At 41.8% G+C, this 15119-nt stretch overlaps 1 protein-coding gene across 2 annotated transcripts in view; it reads left to right on the plus strand.

Annotated features, from left to right (window-relative positions):
- The window catches only part of LOC149452805 (phospholipid scramblase 3-like), a 64046-nt gene that overhangs the window by 23625 nt on the left and 25302 nt on the right, over nucleotides 1-15119 (plus strand). For both annotated transcript variants that reach the window (XM_089688955.1, XM_089688954.1), the window contains exons 3-4: nucleotides 2175-2275; nucleotides 12356-12383. In XM_089688955.1, coding sequence (XP_089545081.1) covers nucleotides 2175-2275; nucleotides 12356-12383 — 129 coding nt within the window. The remainder of the gene's footprint in view (nucleotides 1-2174; nucleotides 2276-12355; nucleotides 12384-15119) is intronic.

Below are 15119 nucleotides of genomic sequence, written 5' to 3' on the forward strand. Positions count from 1 at the left end.
GTGGAGAGACAAGCCAGATATCTCCATAATCTCCATAATCACTTGATTAAGTTCATGTTGGTGGGGAAATCAATGGGGACCTGGTCAGGAGATATTCTGAGGGATAAAGCATAAAATTAAGGAGTTCTTTAGTGCAGATGGGACCGGTTTGTTATTGAATACCCGGTAGGGTAATTTACATGCTTGAATGTCCCTGCCACAAATTTCACATGGGTAAAACGAAATAGGGAAAAAGAGAGCACACTGGCCCAATATTTTATCTAGGAGCATAAAGGTCAGGTAACTAGACTAAAAATAAAAGGAATCTATGGGAGTGATTTACTAATGGCAAATAGACTATGCACTTTGCAAAGTAAAGTTGCACTGTACAAGTGCAGTTGCTCCAGAGCTTAGTAAATGAGGTAAAGCTTCACTTTGCAAAGACTACCCAATCACACACAAGGACAATTTGAAAAAACAGAATTTTGCTTGCACATGATTGGCTGATGGAAGTCAGCAAAGCTTCTGCCCATTTACTAAGCTCTAGAGCAACTGCTCTGGCAGAGTGCAGTTGCACTTTGCAAAGTGCACAGTCTATTTGCATTTAGTAAATCACTCCCTATGTGTGATATATACCACAAAAAACGTTGACTTTGACAGTGTCCTCCATTTGGTCTCAACACTGAACTGAATTTTCAGGTGTTTTTGTAATTGCAAGCTTTTCCTCATTTAACTACATGGAACCTCTTTCCCACCCCCCCCCCCCCACTCCCCCTTTCTCTTCTTCTTTTATTTCGGCTTTATCCTTGCACCTCCTCTATGTTCATCACCCGGCACTAAATGTATGAAAAATGGAACATATGGCTTAAAGGGAGTTAGATTTTATATACTCTTTTTTTTTTTTGAAGTTTGTAAAAATCACACCAGATGTTTTGTTACTCTGTAATAGACTAATGTAGGCCATAGACGGTTCGTTTATCGGGCGAATCTCGTCCGCACGAAAAATCGGCTGATAATCACTCCGTTAGTGGGGCCAGCCCCTCTGCCGTTTTTCGCAGATCTCTTCATTTGTTCTTATCGGTCATGTTGGAAAATCCACAAAAACGGCTGTTTTTCGTGGACATTGGTAGCAGCATTGCTGCCAGCAACGACAGATTTTTCATTTATCGACCGAAAATTCGGCCGATAAACGAACTGTCTATGGCCTGCCTAACTACCAGTAATGACACACCTTGGGGGGAATGATGGTCTCTAGTGGCTGCTCTTTTGATTGATATTGTAACGGAACCGGTACCCGACCGCACTTGGGTATATTCCGTTATACCGCAGCTTCCCCTGTCCGAACCCCATCCACGGACCACACCCTTGAAATCCCTCAGGAAATAGACAGCACCCAGCTCTTCTTAATACACGAAGCCAACTCTCTTTATTTTAACACAAAACACAGGATATATACAGAGGGTGGGGAAACACAACCAGGAAAAGGAAATATATCATCACCCCTCCCCATCCCACCAAGACACAGAACAATGGGATGAAGCACATGGCAAAGGACATTGACCAACCCCCCACACCAATACACAAACAGTACATCCCATAATAGTTGGCTGGACAGGAAGACACAGCACAATGGGGGGTAGCACATGGCAAACAGACAATGGACAACCATGTGACCGAGAACAAAGGAACACACACTATACAGAAGACTCAGACATTCACATACACATCCTGTACCCCTTAACAGGCACAGGGTGCCTTAAACATAATGATTTGGGGAGATGATACAGAGGTCCCCCCACCCCCAAAAGTCACTCCCGTCACAGATATGCTGCTATTGTTTTGTTTTTTTAAACTATTTATTAAGACATTTGTCAAAGTAGATAAGAAACACAATACCAGAAAACAAACCCACATGGAAGAAAAATATATTTGAAATATATTTTTAGATATATATATTTGAAATATATTTTTAAAATATTCTTCCCAAATATATTGACATATTTGAAATGCTATAATTTTGGCCATATTTATTATATTTCAAAATATAGTTCAATAAAAAATAAATATATATATAGATAGATAGATAGATAGATAGATAGATAGATAGATAGATAAAGTCATTTTAACATATATTTTTACATATATTTGTAAAAACATTAAATACTTGAACAGTATTTTTTTGTTTGTCGTTACAGAATATCCTGGGCTTATCCAGGTTCAGCCACAATGGACATACGGCTCCACCTTCTCCAAACCAACCGCTATGGTGCCACCGGGACTGGAGTGTCTTGTAGAGGTCAGTAATACAGCAGCCTATGTGACGGTGGTGGGGGGTTGCTGAGAGGACTTTTTTTGCTCAGGTTCTACAAATAAGTTGAACTCCGACATACAATATATGATGCAGTCTGTCAGTAGTATGAACACAGCAGATTTCGTTTTTCTTAGTCCTCCCTGTAACATAGATTTGCATTCAAACTGCACAGGATTTTACGCATTTACTTTTTTTTTGCTCTGTTAACACGGAATGTATATGTAGTTCGCTGGGTGAATAGCTACAGTAACTCTTTATAAATAAACCCTTAAATGAATTTAAACAAGCTTTGGACAAACATACAAATAAAAAGGTTAAAAAAGTATGGGGGGGAGGGCATGGCAACCGATGGCAGACGTGCCTTAGGTGAGCTCTGCTCCTCAAGAGCATTGAACCAACCTTAAAGGATAAGTTCACCTTTTGGACAAAGATAAATGCACATTTTTTTGCAGGTAAAAAAAAATGTGCATATATTATTTTTGTCCAAAGGAGATTGGAAAGCATTGCACCAGCGATCAGTAGATTGCTGATGCCATGCAGGTCTCCTGCAGACCTGTCAGAGTATCTGCTTGCCCGTATGAGATGTACCAGCAAGCAGATATACTGACAGGAAGCTTCAATGAACTACCATGGCGCTGTGGAGTTCATTGAAAACTACAAGCCCACAGCTGATAAGACTGTCGGAACTTGTAGCCACTCATTCACAGAACACTGTGAATGAGTGACGTGGTCGTGTGGGCGGAGCTGCATCTTTCCTCCACAGAGAAGATGGAGGACAGACATGTAAGCTCCCCTTCATCTTACAGGGACATATCAGCTTACAAGGACCCCTTGTCTCTAAGAGATAAAATGCTGCATAAGGCTCTCCAGAATGTTTGTAAACAGATGGCAGAGTACCTCTCAAAAGACATCCATGAGCTCAGTCAAGGAATGTCTTGCCTAGAGACAAGAATGGATGACCCCTCAGTTATGTTAGACAAACCATGACAAAGAATTAGCGAAGAAAATACTGCTGTACAATACAAATTGGAGGACCTTGAAAATAGGCCACACAGGTCTAACCTATGCTTCCTTGGCATCCCAGAGAACATTATGGACCTCCAGTCCACAGTTACAACACTTATCCAGAAACAGCCTCCTACCATCCCCATTAAACACCTGGAGTTTGAGCACATACATTGGGCACTTGTCAAGAAACCCACATCAGGCCCACCAAAGGATGTCATTGTGAAGGTCCTCTATTTCTGCACCAAATAGAGCATTCTTCAAACAGTACGAAACAAACCCACCCCACTTACCTTCTAAGGCTTTCAGTGCCAAATATTTATAGATCTGGCCCCTTCTACTATTGCTAAATGCTTGGAGATGAAAACTGCTTTGCAAATTTTGCAATGCCACCATATAGCTTAAAGATGGAGCCTCCCATTTTGACTTTCTCCAAAATCGAAAATCATATGTACAGTAAATGGGCACAACTCTTGTTGGGTTACAACAGCACCTGGATACCTAGATGACCTTTGTCTTCACAAGTCACCACCCAGCCCAACCTCACAAGAATCCAACAGAAGAGACGGCTCTCGTGAAACAAACTATTCACCTACTTCACTCCAGTCTCCACAGACACCTGAAGTTTCTTCATGGAACCCCTGTACACCATTGCCCATATCAGATCCAGGTCCAAACGGCTGACCACTAGAAATGGACCAACTCCTTTATCTCAACATTTTTGCCATCAATTGATATGCCCTGTTATGTTATCTGTACTGGACGATTATTCTGCAGGCAGTTATTGCTGGTACATACAGTTGCAAGAAAAAGTATGTGAACCCCTTGGGATTACGTGGAGTTTTGCATGAATTGGGCATAAAATGTGCTCTGAATGTCATCTAAGTCACAACAATAGAAGAACACAGTCTGCTGAACATAATACTACACAAACATTAGATGTTGCCATGGTATAATTGCACATAACATGTAAACATTCACAGTGCAGGGAGGAAAAAGTATGTGAGGCCCTAGCTTAATGACTTCTCCCAGAGCTAATTGGAGCCAGGAGTGAGCCAACCTTGACTCCAATCAGTGTGATGATATTGGATGTGTTGCTGACAGCTGTCCTGCCCTTAAAAAACACACACCTGTTTTGGGTTTACTGGTTTCAAGAAGCACTGTCTGATGTGAACCATGCCTCACAGAAAAGAGCTCTCAGAAGACCTACGATCAAGAATTGTTGACTTGCATGAAGCTGGAAAGGGTTACAAAAATATCTCCAAAAGCCTTGATGTTCACCTGTCCACGGTAAGACAGACTGTCTACAAATGGAGAAAGTTTAGCACTGTTGCTACTCTCCCTAGGCGTGGTCGTCCTGTAAAAATGACTGCAAGAGCACAGCGCAGAATGCTGCATGAGGTAAAGAAGAATCCCAGAGTGTCAGCTAAAGACCTACAGAAATCTCTGGCACATGCTAACATTTTTGTTGACACATCTACAATAAGGAAAACATTAAACAAGAATGGAGTACATGGGAGGACACCACGGAGGAAGCCATTGCTGTCCAAAAAGAATATTGCAGCACGTTTGAAGTTTGCAAAAGAGCACCTGGATGTTCCACAGATGGACAGATGAAACCAAGATTGAGTTGTTTGGGAAGAACACACAACACTATGTGTGGAGAAAAAAAGGCACAGCACACCAACATCAAAACCTCATCCCCACTGTAAAACATGGTGGAGGGAGCATCATGGTTTGGGGCTGCTTTGCTGCCTCAGGGCCTGGATGGATTGTTGTCATTGATGGGAAAATGAATTCCAGAGTTTATCAAGACATTTTGCAGGAAAACGTACGACCATCTGTCCACCAACTGAAGCTCCGCAGAGGATGGGTGATGCAACAGGACAATGACCCAAAGCATACAAGTAATTCAACAAAACAATGGCTGCAACAGCACAGAATATGCCTTCTGGAGTGGCCCAGTCAGAGTCCTGACCTCAACCCGATTGAAATGCTGTGGCATGACCTTAAGAGAACGATTCACACCAGACATCCCAAGAATATTGCTACACTGAAACAGTTTTGTGAAGAGGAGTGGTCCAAAATGACTCCAGATCGTTGTGCAGGTCTGATCTGCAACTACAGGAAACGTTTGGTTGAGGTTATTGCTGCCAAAGGAGGGTCAACCAGTTATTAAGTCCAAAGGTTCACATACTTTTTCCTCCCTGCACTGTGAATGTTTACATGTTATGTGCAATTAAACCATGGCAACATCTAATGTTTGTGTAGTATTATGTTCAGCAGACTGTGTTCTTCTATTGTTGTGACTTAGATGACGTTTAGAGCACATTTTATGCCCAATTCATGCAAAACTCCACGTAATCCCAAGGGGTTCACATACTTTTTCTTGCAACTGTAAACACTGCACCAACCTCAGCAATGTGGTTAACTTCCATTTTTAAGCAAATACCCCTTCCAAAAACCTCTCACCTGCAACCTGATAACTCTCTTATACTGCACCATGGGATATTATGGCTGCAGTTTTCTAAAGCTGGCCATGCATGGGTCAGACCCCATTCCTCCATCCATACATTCAATGTGGGAATTCTTCCTGCTGTCTACAAATATATGTTGCGCTCCTAAATACTTCTCAATAAATAATAATTAAATTATTACCATTAAATGAATTCAAATTATGATACAAATAACTAATAAAAGTGTATACATACCAAAGAATATTTAAATAGATAATTTCAACTAATCAATCTCCTCCAAATAAATATCAAAATAATTCCACATGAAATACTCCTCTAAAAAAATATTTTACCAAGTGCTCATAAATCATCTATTAGTGACATGATGTACTTACTAATACCCTCAATTTCATTTATATTCATAATACCCTCATTTAATATAATAAAGATAATAAACCAACTAATAACCCTCAACTAAAACGCATTTAAATGATCCCCCATAAATAAAAATAACCAAATGCTCATAAATAATTAGTAGTGATTAGTATGAATCCAAATATCATAAAAATAATAGTCCCATTGAACAAACAATTGTTTATATATAGTGACTTGGTGCTTGTTGTTCTTCAATTTGTGACTTTTGTGAATCCTTCAAATAGTGAAGATTGCACTCACCTCCTTTGATGCCTGCAATTAGGCTATATACACGCTTTCGGTTCACTTTCCCTGGAACCTGCTAGACATATACTTTTGCTGGTAAAATTGGGAGATCCTTCCTTTAGGAGTAATGGATGTATCCTCTGGTGGCTGATTATCCCCTCAGGGATTACACACTCCTTTTGTTATCTCAGACCTCCTAATTATCCTCTCCTTGTGTTACTCCGCATGCAGGAACAAATAGAGCAGTGTTTTTCAACCTTTTTTGTGCAAAGGCACACTTTTTTCATGAAAAAAATCACGAGGCACACCACCATTAGAAAATGTTAAAAACATTTATTGAAAAACTTTTTGACTTGAGGGCCGCAATGGGTTCATATATTGGACCCGGGGGCCGGACCAAGAGTAGATGAATGATGTGTATGTGTCATCCATAGTAATATTCCCCCATAGTAAGCATAGTAATTAATCCCCCATATAGTAATTCATCCCCCATAGTAATTCATCCCCCATATAGTAATTCATCCCCCATAGTAATTCATCCCCCATAGTAATTAATTCCCCATATAGTAATTCATCCCCCATAGTAATTCATCCCCCATAGTAATTAATCCCCCATATAGTAATTCATCCCCCATAGTAATTAATCCCCCATATAGTAATTCATCCCCCATAGTAATTCACCCCCCATAGTAATTCATCCCCCATATAGTAATTAATCCCCCATAGTAATTCATCCCCCATATAGTAATTCATCCCCCATAGTAATTCATCCCCCATAGTAATTCACCCCCCATATAGTAATTCATCCCCCATAGTAATTCATCCCCCCTATAGTAATTAATCCCCCCTATAGTAATTCATCCCCCATAGTAATTCATCCCCCATATAGTAATTCATCCCCCATAGTAATTCATCCCCCCTATAGTAATTCATCCCCCATAGTAATTCATCCCCCATATAGTAATTCATCCCCCATAGTAATTCATCCCCCATATTAATTCATCCCCCATATTAAGTCCCCAAGCCCCCCCCTGTGTCAATTCACTTACCTTTGCTCCGCGTGTTCCTCTCGCCGTTCCGGTGTAGCATGAAAATCTGTCTCCTATGAGGATCTGTCCCCCTCGACGTATCTGCGCATGTGCCACTTTCAGGCATTAGCAGCCGATCGGCGATCTCCGGCACATGCGCAGATACGTCGAGGGGGACAGATCATCCTGACAGTATCATGCTCCGCGGGCCGGATTAAAAGGTCCGCCGGGCCGTATACGGTCCGCGGGCCGTAGTTTGCCCATTGCTGTTCTAATGATTGGTCTATTTGTGAGCCGAGGCCACATGTTACGGATGAAATTGCAATTTTTCCCACGGCACACCAGACAATATCTCACGGCACACTAGTGTGCCGCGGCACAGTGGTTGAAAAACGCTGAAATAGAGGACATAGTGCTTTACCTTTTAAAACATTTTATTCCCACCATCCAAGTATTAAACTCACATTAGACAGGTTTAAATAACGCAATATCCCATTGGAAATCCTCTGCTGGCCTCTGACTTATACACCTGGCGTCTATCGTGTTGTGCAGCTCCTCTCCGAGTGATGACGTAGCCCCTCCCCTACGCGTTACGCCTCCAATCACGTGGCTTCATCAGGGGGTTGTGATAGGTCAATCACTCATCCATTGCCAGCTTATATATATCCCGTCCTCCATTTTCCCATAGATGTACTGGAGGCGGCCATGTTTTTGGGGTCAATTGGAAGCACAAACTCTCCTTCCTTTTGACACATTTGTTTCAATTACTACGCTACTATCTCGGAAAGATACTTTGCATATGACTCATCGGACTGCCTGGATTTAAACAACCTCTTCTTTTACTATGCATTACAATCTTTTTAATAATACATATAACGATTTAAAATAAGTGTGCCAATTAAAAAATGGCATAAATAACAAATAATGATACCATTAAACAAATAATAATTATATAAAATCAACAAATAATTTAATTAAAAATAATTTAAATAAAAAAATTTTAAACAAAAAAAAGTTAAAAATTTTTATTTATTTTTTTTTAATAAAAAAAATAAATTTTTAATAAAAAATAATTTAGTTAAAAGATAATAATTAAAAAAATATTTATTAAAATAAACATTTTAAATGGTGCAGAAAGAATCCCTCACACTCAATATACAGGTCTGCACCTGTTTTAAATTCATACCGAATGTAAAAAGTACTCTCCCCCACTCACATGTTCATACTTAAAACCAAAAAATATATCATCCTATCATATATGTACGTATTATCCAAATCTAAATGTCACTGATAAAGCAGGATAAATCAAAATCCTTGTTCAAACCATCTGGTGCTAAACTTCCTAACTCATAAATCCAAAATTATTCTTGTTTACTTATTTCACGGACTAAATTGTCACCTCTCCAGTGTGGATTGTGTTTGACTAAACCCCAAAATTCTATTTTCTCTACTTCTCGATGGTGATGTGATTTAAAATGTAGCGGTAAATGATGGTATTTCTAGCCTATACTAATATTGTGTATGTGTTCTTTCATACGTTCTTTAAGACTCCTCTAAGTGCGTCCTATATATAATCGATTTACATGGACATTTTAAGGCGTATACTACGCCTTTAGTACTACACGTAATAAATTCTTCCTGCTGTGTCATTGCATTTTGACATGTGTTCGGAATACATATAGTAGATCATCACTGAAGCCTTTTTTCCTTTGGTCCTAATCGAGTAAAAATATACCATAATAGCAGTTGAACGGTAGCCAATTGGTAGACTGAGTTCTGTTCAACCCCAGTGGCCACACATGGATTGGAATTTGTCCGGTCCCTGCTGAACCAGCCAAATTTTGATCCATGTGTGGTCAGCTTAACTCTCTATGCCTTAACCAGGTCCCATGCATACAATGGGACCAAACAGTTGACTACAGGAGAAATATTGCCCAAAATGCCTTTATTCCTTTAAATAATTGAATTTAGCATGCAATATTAGATGCCAAAATTAAAAAAAAAACCCTATGAGGCCCTTCTAAATATGAAACCTCATTCCTGTACCCTTTATCAGTTTAAATTGATTCCCTTTATATTTATGGCGGCTAAACAAACCCTGGCCAAATTCTGGAAGCTGGGAATTTCAGCATTAACTCAGGCCAAAAATAAGCTGTCATGGTATTTTATAAATTAAAAAATGGCTGCCACTTTACTTGAACAAAACAAAAAGGTTTTGTGAAATTTGAAACCCCCAGAACTCTAACTATTTAGGGGTGAATCCTTCTGATTTGACATGGTCAGCATAACCCTATATGTTTCACTATAAAGATTATCCCTGCCTAGGTGGGTTTGGTGTTAATGTTGCTCCAACCCTTTTTCTTTTTTTCTCCTTTTTTGTGTTATTTTCTTTCCCTCTCTTGGCCAACGCCAAGACAAAAACCTGTTGTCTTTCATAGATCAGCCCTAGTTACCTGCCTGAAAGAAGTCAAAGATCCTGCAGACTGCTATCTATTACTCACAGGCCATTTCCATGACAATAGTCACATTTTACGGTCCAAATTCTACGCAGCTGCCCTTTTTTAGACACTTGATGCGGATAATTTGACAGCATCAATATAGCACTCTGATTCTGTTAGTGACTGATTCGGTTCTCTACCCTTTCTTAGACAAACATGAACATTACCCTTCATCCCCTGGACAGGCTACTTTATTACTTGCACTCCTAGCTCAAAACACTGTAAACTGTTGAAGGCAATTCCAACCAAGCTATCACGTACCTGATAGAAGTCTGAATTGACGAGGTCAGCCTCTCTTGTATCTCCAACCCAGGACCCACTGAAGGTGGAACAGATGGTGCCGAGGGACAGGAGAAACACGAGTTCCTGTGGGTATTGATTGTAGAACTTGCGGCTGGTGGTGTAGCCTCGGTGAATCAAGCAGGGCATCCAGTCAGGAACAGAGGAGATGCCGGAACGGCCAGCTGAGGTTAAGGAGGCACTCCACTGGAACTGCAAGATCTGGGTACGTGGCTTGCCGGAACTTCTAATAAGCGTGAGGCCAGAACACACCATGACAACCGGAGCTGATATAATAGATAGCCAGGACAAGCACTCGGCAGGACTGTAGAGCCAAACTGGAGCTGGAAGAGTAGTCGGAGTAACAGCCAGGGTCAGCAAAGATCAGGCGATGAGGTACCGGAACATCAGACAGAGACAAGGTCAGGAGGAAGCCAGGATCAGAAAGCGATGAGCAGAGTCCAAGAGCAGGTCAATGGCAAGCCGGGTCAGTAACGGATACACACAGGATACAGCAGGACACAAGGTAATAGCTGAAGACCAGTCAACACTGGCAGAGCGTAAGAGCCTCCTTTAAATAGTCCGACTGGCTCCAGAAACTGTGGGCAAGCTCCCGCGTGCACGCTTTCGCGTGCGTGCATTCCTGCACGCATGCGCTAGCCTATGCTCATGTCTATTAGCAATGCGCCCATGCTCATTTCTGTGTGCGATATTGCGCACATGCGCATTTCTATGTGCCAGCCGCCGTACAGGAATTCCCTTACACAAGCACTAAAAATGACACATTTTATTTACACCTACAAAACTTTTTTTTACCATACTGATCATATCTTCAGGTCCCACGCAATTCTCTCTTCCATCCAGTTTCCATCAAGCCAGTGTCCTGGTCAGATCACTCTGTGGTAGTTCTCACACAGCAACCGGTTCAGATCCGTCTTGGTCTCTGAATGAGTTCCTTCTCTCTGACGCACTCCCAACAAACCTTTATCTGCTCCCAATGTTAGATTATTTACATCTCAACAAATCTGCTGATATCTCTTGGTTCATTTTGCTGTAACTGAGTACCAAGTCTATAGTGAGTTCTTACCTACTCTTTTCTCTCTGACACCTCATACTAAAATAGGACCACCCTGCTGTGCACTTATCTAGATTAGTTCAGAGGTGTCAGTGTGGGCAGAAGGAAATAGCCAGTAAGGAAAAAGTAAACATCCAACAACAGAAACTCCAAAGGGTCCCCACCATCTACTGAATGGGTAAAGCTGTGGTCCCATCCACTCCATGAAAGGTTCAGTGCACCCAAAAAGTTATATTTTATTTACAATTGAAATTGTGTGATCTTTTTATATTATGGCCAGACGTTTTAGGTCAGCTGGCCTTCACACCTATATGAGCTTGTTGGGGATCCCATTCCAAAACAATGGCTACTACTGCAGAGTTGGACCTCCTTTGTAGTAATAACACCCTTCTGGGAAGGATTTTAAGTGTGTCTGTGGGAACTTGTGCCAATTCAGCCAAACATTTGTGAGGCCAGGTACTGGTGTTGGATGAGAAGACCCGGCTCAGAGGAGACCAGAAGATCTTCTAATTCACACCAAGGTGCTGAGTTGGGATGAGGCCAGGGCTCAGTGAAGGACATTCCTTCACACAAAATGAATCAGACCATGTCTTTATGTTGCTTACTTTGTGCACAGGGATACAGTCATACTAGAACATAATTCCCATAAGTCCCTGCCAACCTTTTCATATCCCAACTCCTTCTGTTGCATCCTCCATGAAAAAAAAATCAAGTATCAAGTAGGGATGGTGTAAGCCCTCCATGATGGACACAACAAGTGTACAGACCCAGAAACTCAGTGCAAAGCTCTGAACCTCAGCAATGGACTCTCAGAAGGATAGAAGAGACTTTCACTGGGTTTAACCCTTCAGCATCTACCAAACATTGAAATACCAATTTTGGGGGAACATTTCCTTATTGAAACTATAAAAAGATATAGGAAACTTGTGGTTTCTCCAAAACACCAGAGTCCACTCAAAATTGGGAAGTCAATTTCAGGTAGATTACCTTACTAATAGATAAAGCAGGAGGCAAATATTAACAAACTAAATTTTTTTTTTAACATGTTACATTTTCAATTTCAGGTGGAAGAAGTGATATTAAAGAATAAAGGTAAGAGAAGTGAACAAATAGAGATTTATTATAGAGTATTCTGTCCATGGTGCTGGTCACTTTTTGGAGAATAACAAAAATCTCTGTGCTTTCTAATGAGAGCGTTGTTTAGAGTTCTACATTTACTACATTTTTTTAAATAGCAAAAAGGACTTTTGTCACTCTTTACTTTCACATCAGACTCTGCCCTGGAGGAGCTAACATCCCAGTATGTCTTTGGAGCATGAGAGGAAACTTGGAAACTTAAAAAAAAAATGGAGGCAAGAAAATGGAGAACATGTGTAGTTGGGTGTAGTTGGCCTCCCTGCCAGGGTGTTGCTGTTTGGCAGTCTCCGTGCAGAGAGGGGAGAGGACAAGGGGGAACTCAAGTTCTTCTGAGGCCTCCATAGTTATCATCAGGGGAGCAGATGTCTGATTAGATGCAGCTGTCCTGGCTGACCTCCATGGCCATCTAAAGTCAACAGGAACCTGTCCCTGTGTTAGTCAATCTGTCCCTAACCAGCGGGAGCTCTGTCCCTGACCTACCCACTAATTAACACATCAGGTTGGCACGCATTTCCGTAGTGGGTAGATCAGGGACAGAGCTTCCACTGATTAAAGACAGATTGACTAACACAAAGACAGGTTCCTGTGGAGGAGGGACAGAGTAGGGACTGTCACGGTGCGTTGGGCAGTGGCCCATCTTCATCCTTTCAGCTGCCTGTACTGTTGGGTGTCTACAGCAGTGTTTCTCAATCTTTTTTCAGTCAAGGCACCCTTTAAAATTATGGATAATCTCAAGACACCCTTTAAAATTCTGCAGAATCTAAAATCTAAAAACCTATTCTACACACATCCAGTACACCCAATGTTAGAAGTGATTTATTCTTCCAAAGCAAATACACCTTTTTTACACTGGTACCAACTAGTATTTCAGTGTCTCTCTCATTTTCTCTCCCTCAATCTGCTAAAGTGACCCCAGTGCTGACGGAGAGGGGCAGGGGAGGAGCAAACAAGGATGATGTGCATTCATCCAACGTCCTCCTTATCAACTGATGATGTCGTTGGCTGTTAGGATGCCGGCAGCTAGAAGGTCATAAAGGTTATTATTATTATTATACAGGATTTATATCGTGCCAACAGTTTGCTCAGCGCTCTACAATTTAACGGGAGACAATACAGCAACAATACAGTTCAATACAAGAGGGATAGGAGAGCCTGATCCTTGGAGCTTACAATCTAGGAGGGAGGGGCTAGTGGTACAAAAGGTAGTAACTGTGGGGGATGGACTGGTAGGAAGAGTAGAAGATTCCATTATTAGCTGAGGGCAGGATAGGCTTCCCTGAAGAGATAGGTTTTCAGAGATCGCCTAAAAGTGAGCAGAGTAGGCGATAGTCTGATAAATTGGGGTAGAGAGTTCCAGAGGATGGGGGAAGCTCTGGAGAAGTTATGGAGACAAGCATGGGAGGAGGAGACAAGAGAGCTAGAGAGTAGGAGGTCTTGCGAGGAGCAGAGAGTACGGTTTGGGTGGTATTTGGAGACAATATCAATGATGTAATTTGGGGCGGAGTTATAAATGGCTTTATACGTTATTGTTAATGTTTTGAATTTTATCTGTTGGGCAGCGGGAAGCCAGTGGAGGGATTGGCAGAGAGGGGTGGCAGAGAGGGGTGGAAGACAGTGGAGGGATTGGCAAAGAGGGGTGGAGGACACTGAGTGGAGGCCAGTGGAGGGATTGGCAGAGAGGGGTGGAGGACACTGAGTGGAGGTCAGTGGAGGGATTGGCAGATACAGAACGGTTAGTAAGGTGGATGAGTCTGGCAGCAGCATTCATGATATACTGAAGAGGGGATAGCCTGCGATGAGGTCGGCCAATGAGGAGGGAGTTACAATAGTCAAGGCGAGATATAACTAGGGAGTGAATAAGTTGCTTAATGGTTTCAGAGGTTAGGAACGGGCGTATCTTGGAGATGTTGCAAACGTGAAGTCTAAAAGATTTGGACAGTGATTGGATTTGGGGGTGAAAGGACAGATGGGAGTCCAGGATTACACCTAGTACCCTGGCATGAGGGGAGGGACTGATGATTGTGTTATTGATCTATATGGAGAAGTCGGGGGAGGGGGCACGGGCTGGGGGGAATACTAAGAGCTCCATTTTGGAAAGATTGAGTTTGAAGAAGTGAAGTGACATCCATGTCGATATGTCACTTAGTAGGTTAGTAATGCGAGAGGAGACTGAAGGAGTGAGGTGAGGGGTAGAAAGATAGATTTGTGTGTCATCAGCATAGAGATGGTACTTAAAGCCATGGGAGTTTATCAAGTGACCAAGGGAGGAGGTGTAGATGGAGAAGAGAAGGGGTCCAAGGACAGAACCTTGAGGAACCCCTACATAATGAGGAAGTGGAGAGGAGGAGGCAGTGTTATAGGTAACGCTGAAGGAGTGAGGTAGGAGGAGAACCAGGAGAGAGCAGAGTCTCTGAGGCCAAGAAAATTGAGTTTTTTGAGGAGGAGGGGATGGTCAACCGTATCAAAAGCGTATCAAAAGGTGCATAATGAAAACGTGAATTTGTATACTAAAAAGACAGGACTGTTCCATCTGCTGGCTTGTATACAATTTTTGGGCTTTTAGCCAAGGCACCCCTGAAGAAGCCTGAAGGCACCCCAGGGTGCCTGGGTACCCTGGTTGAGAAAGGCTGGTCTACAGTGTGCACAGATATTCCTTGCCTGGTTCATTGTAAGTACTTTGGTCCGGTATGA

Source organism: Staurois parvus, unplaced genomic scaffold (assembly GCF_062004578.1).
Source record: "Staurois parvus isolate SC_StPar_1 unplaced genomic scaffold, SC_StPar_1.0 ptg000463l, whole genome shotgun sequence".
NCBI lineage: Eukaryota > Metazoa > Chordata > Amphibia > Anura > Ranidae > Staurois > Staurois parvus.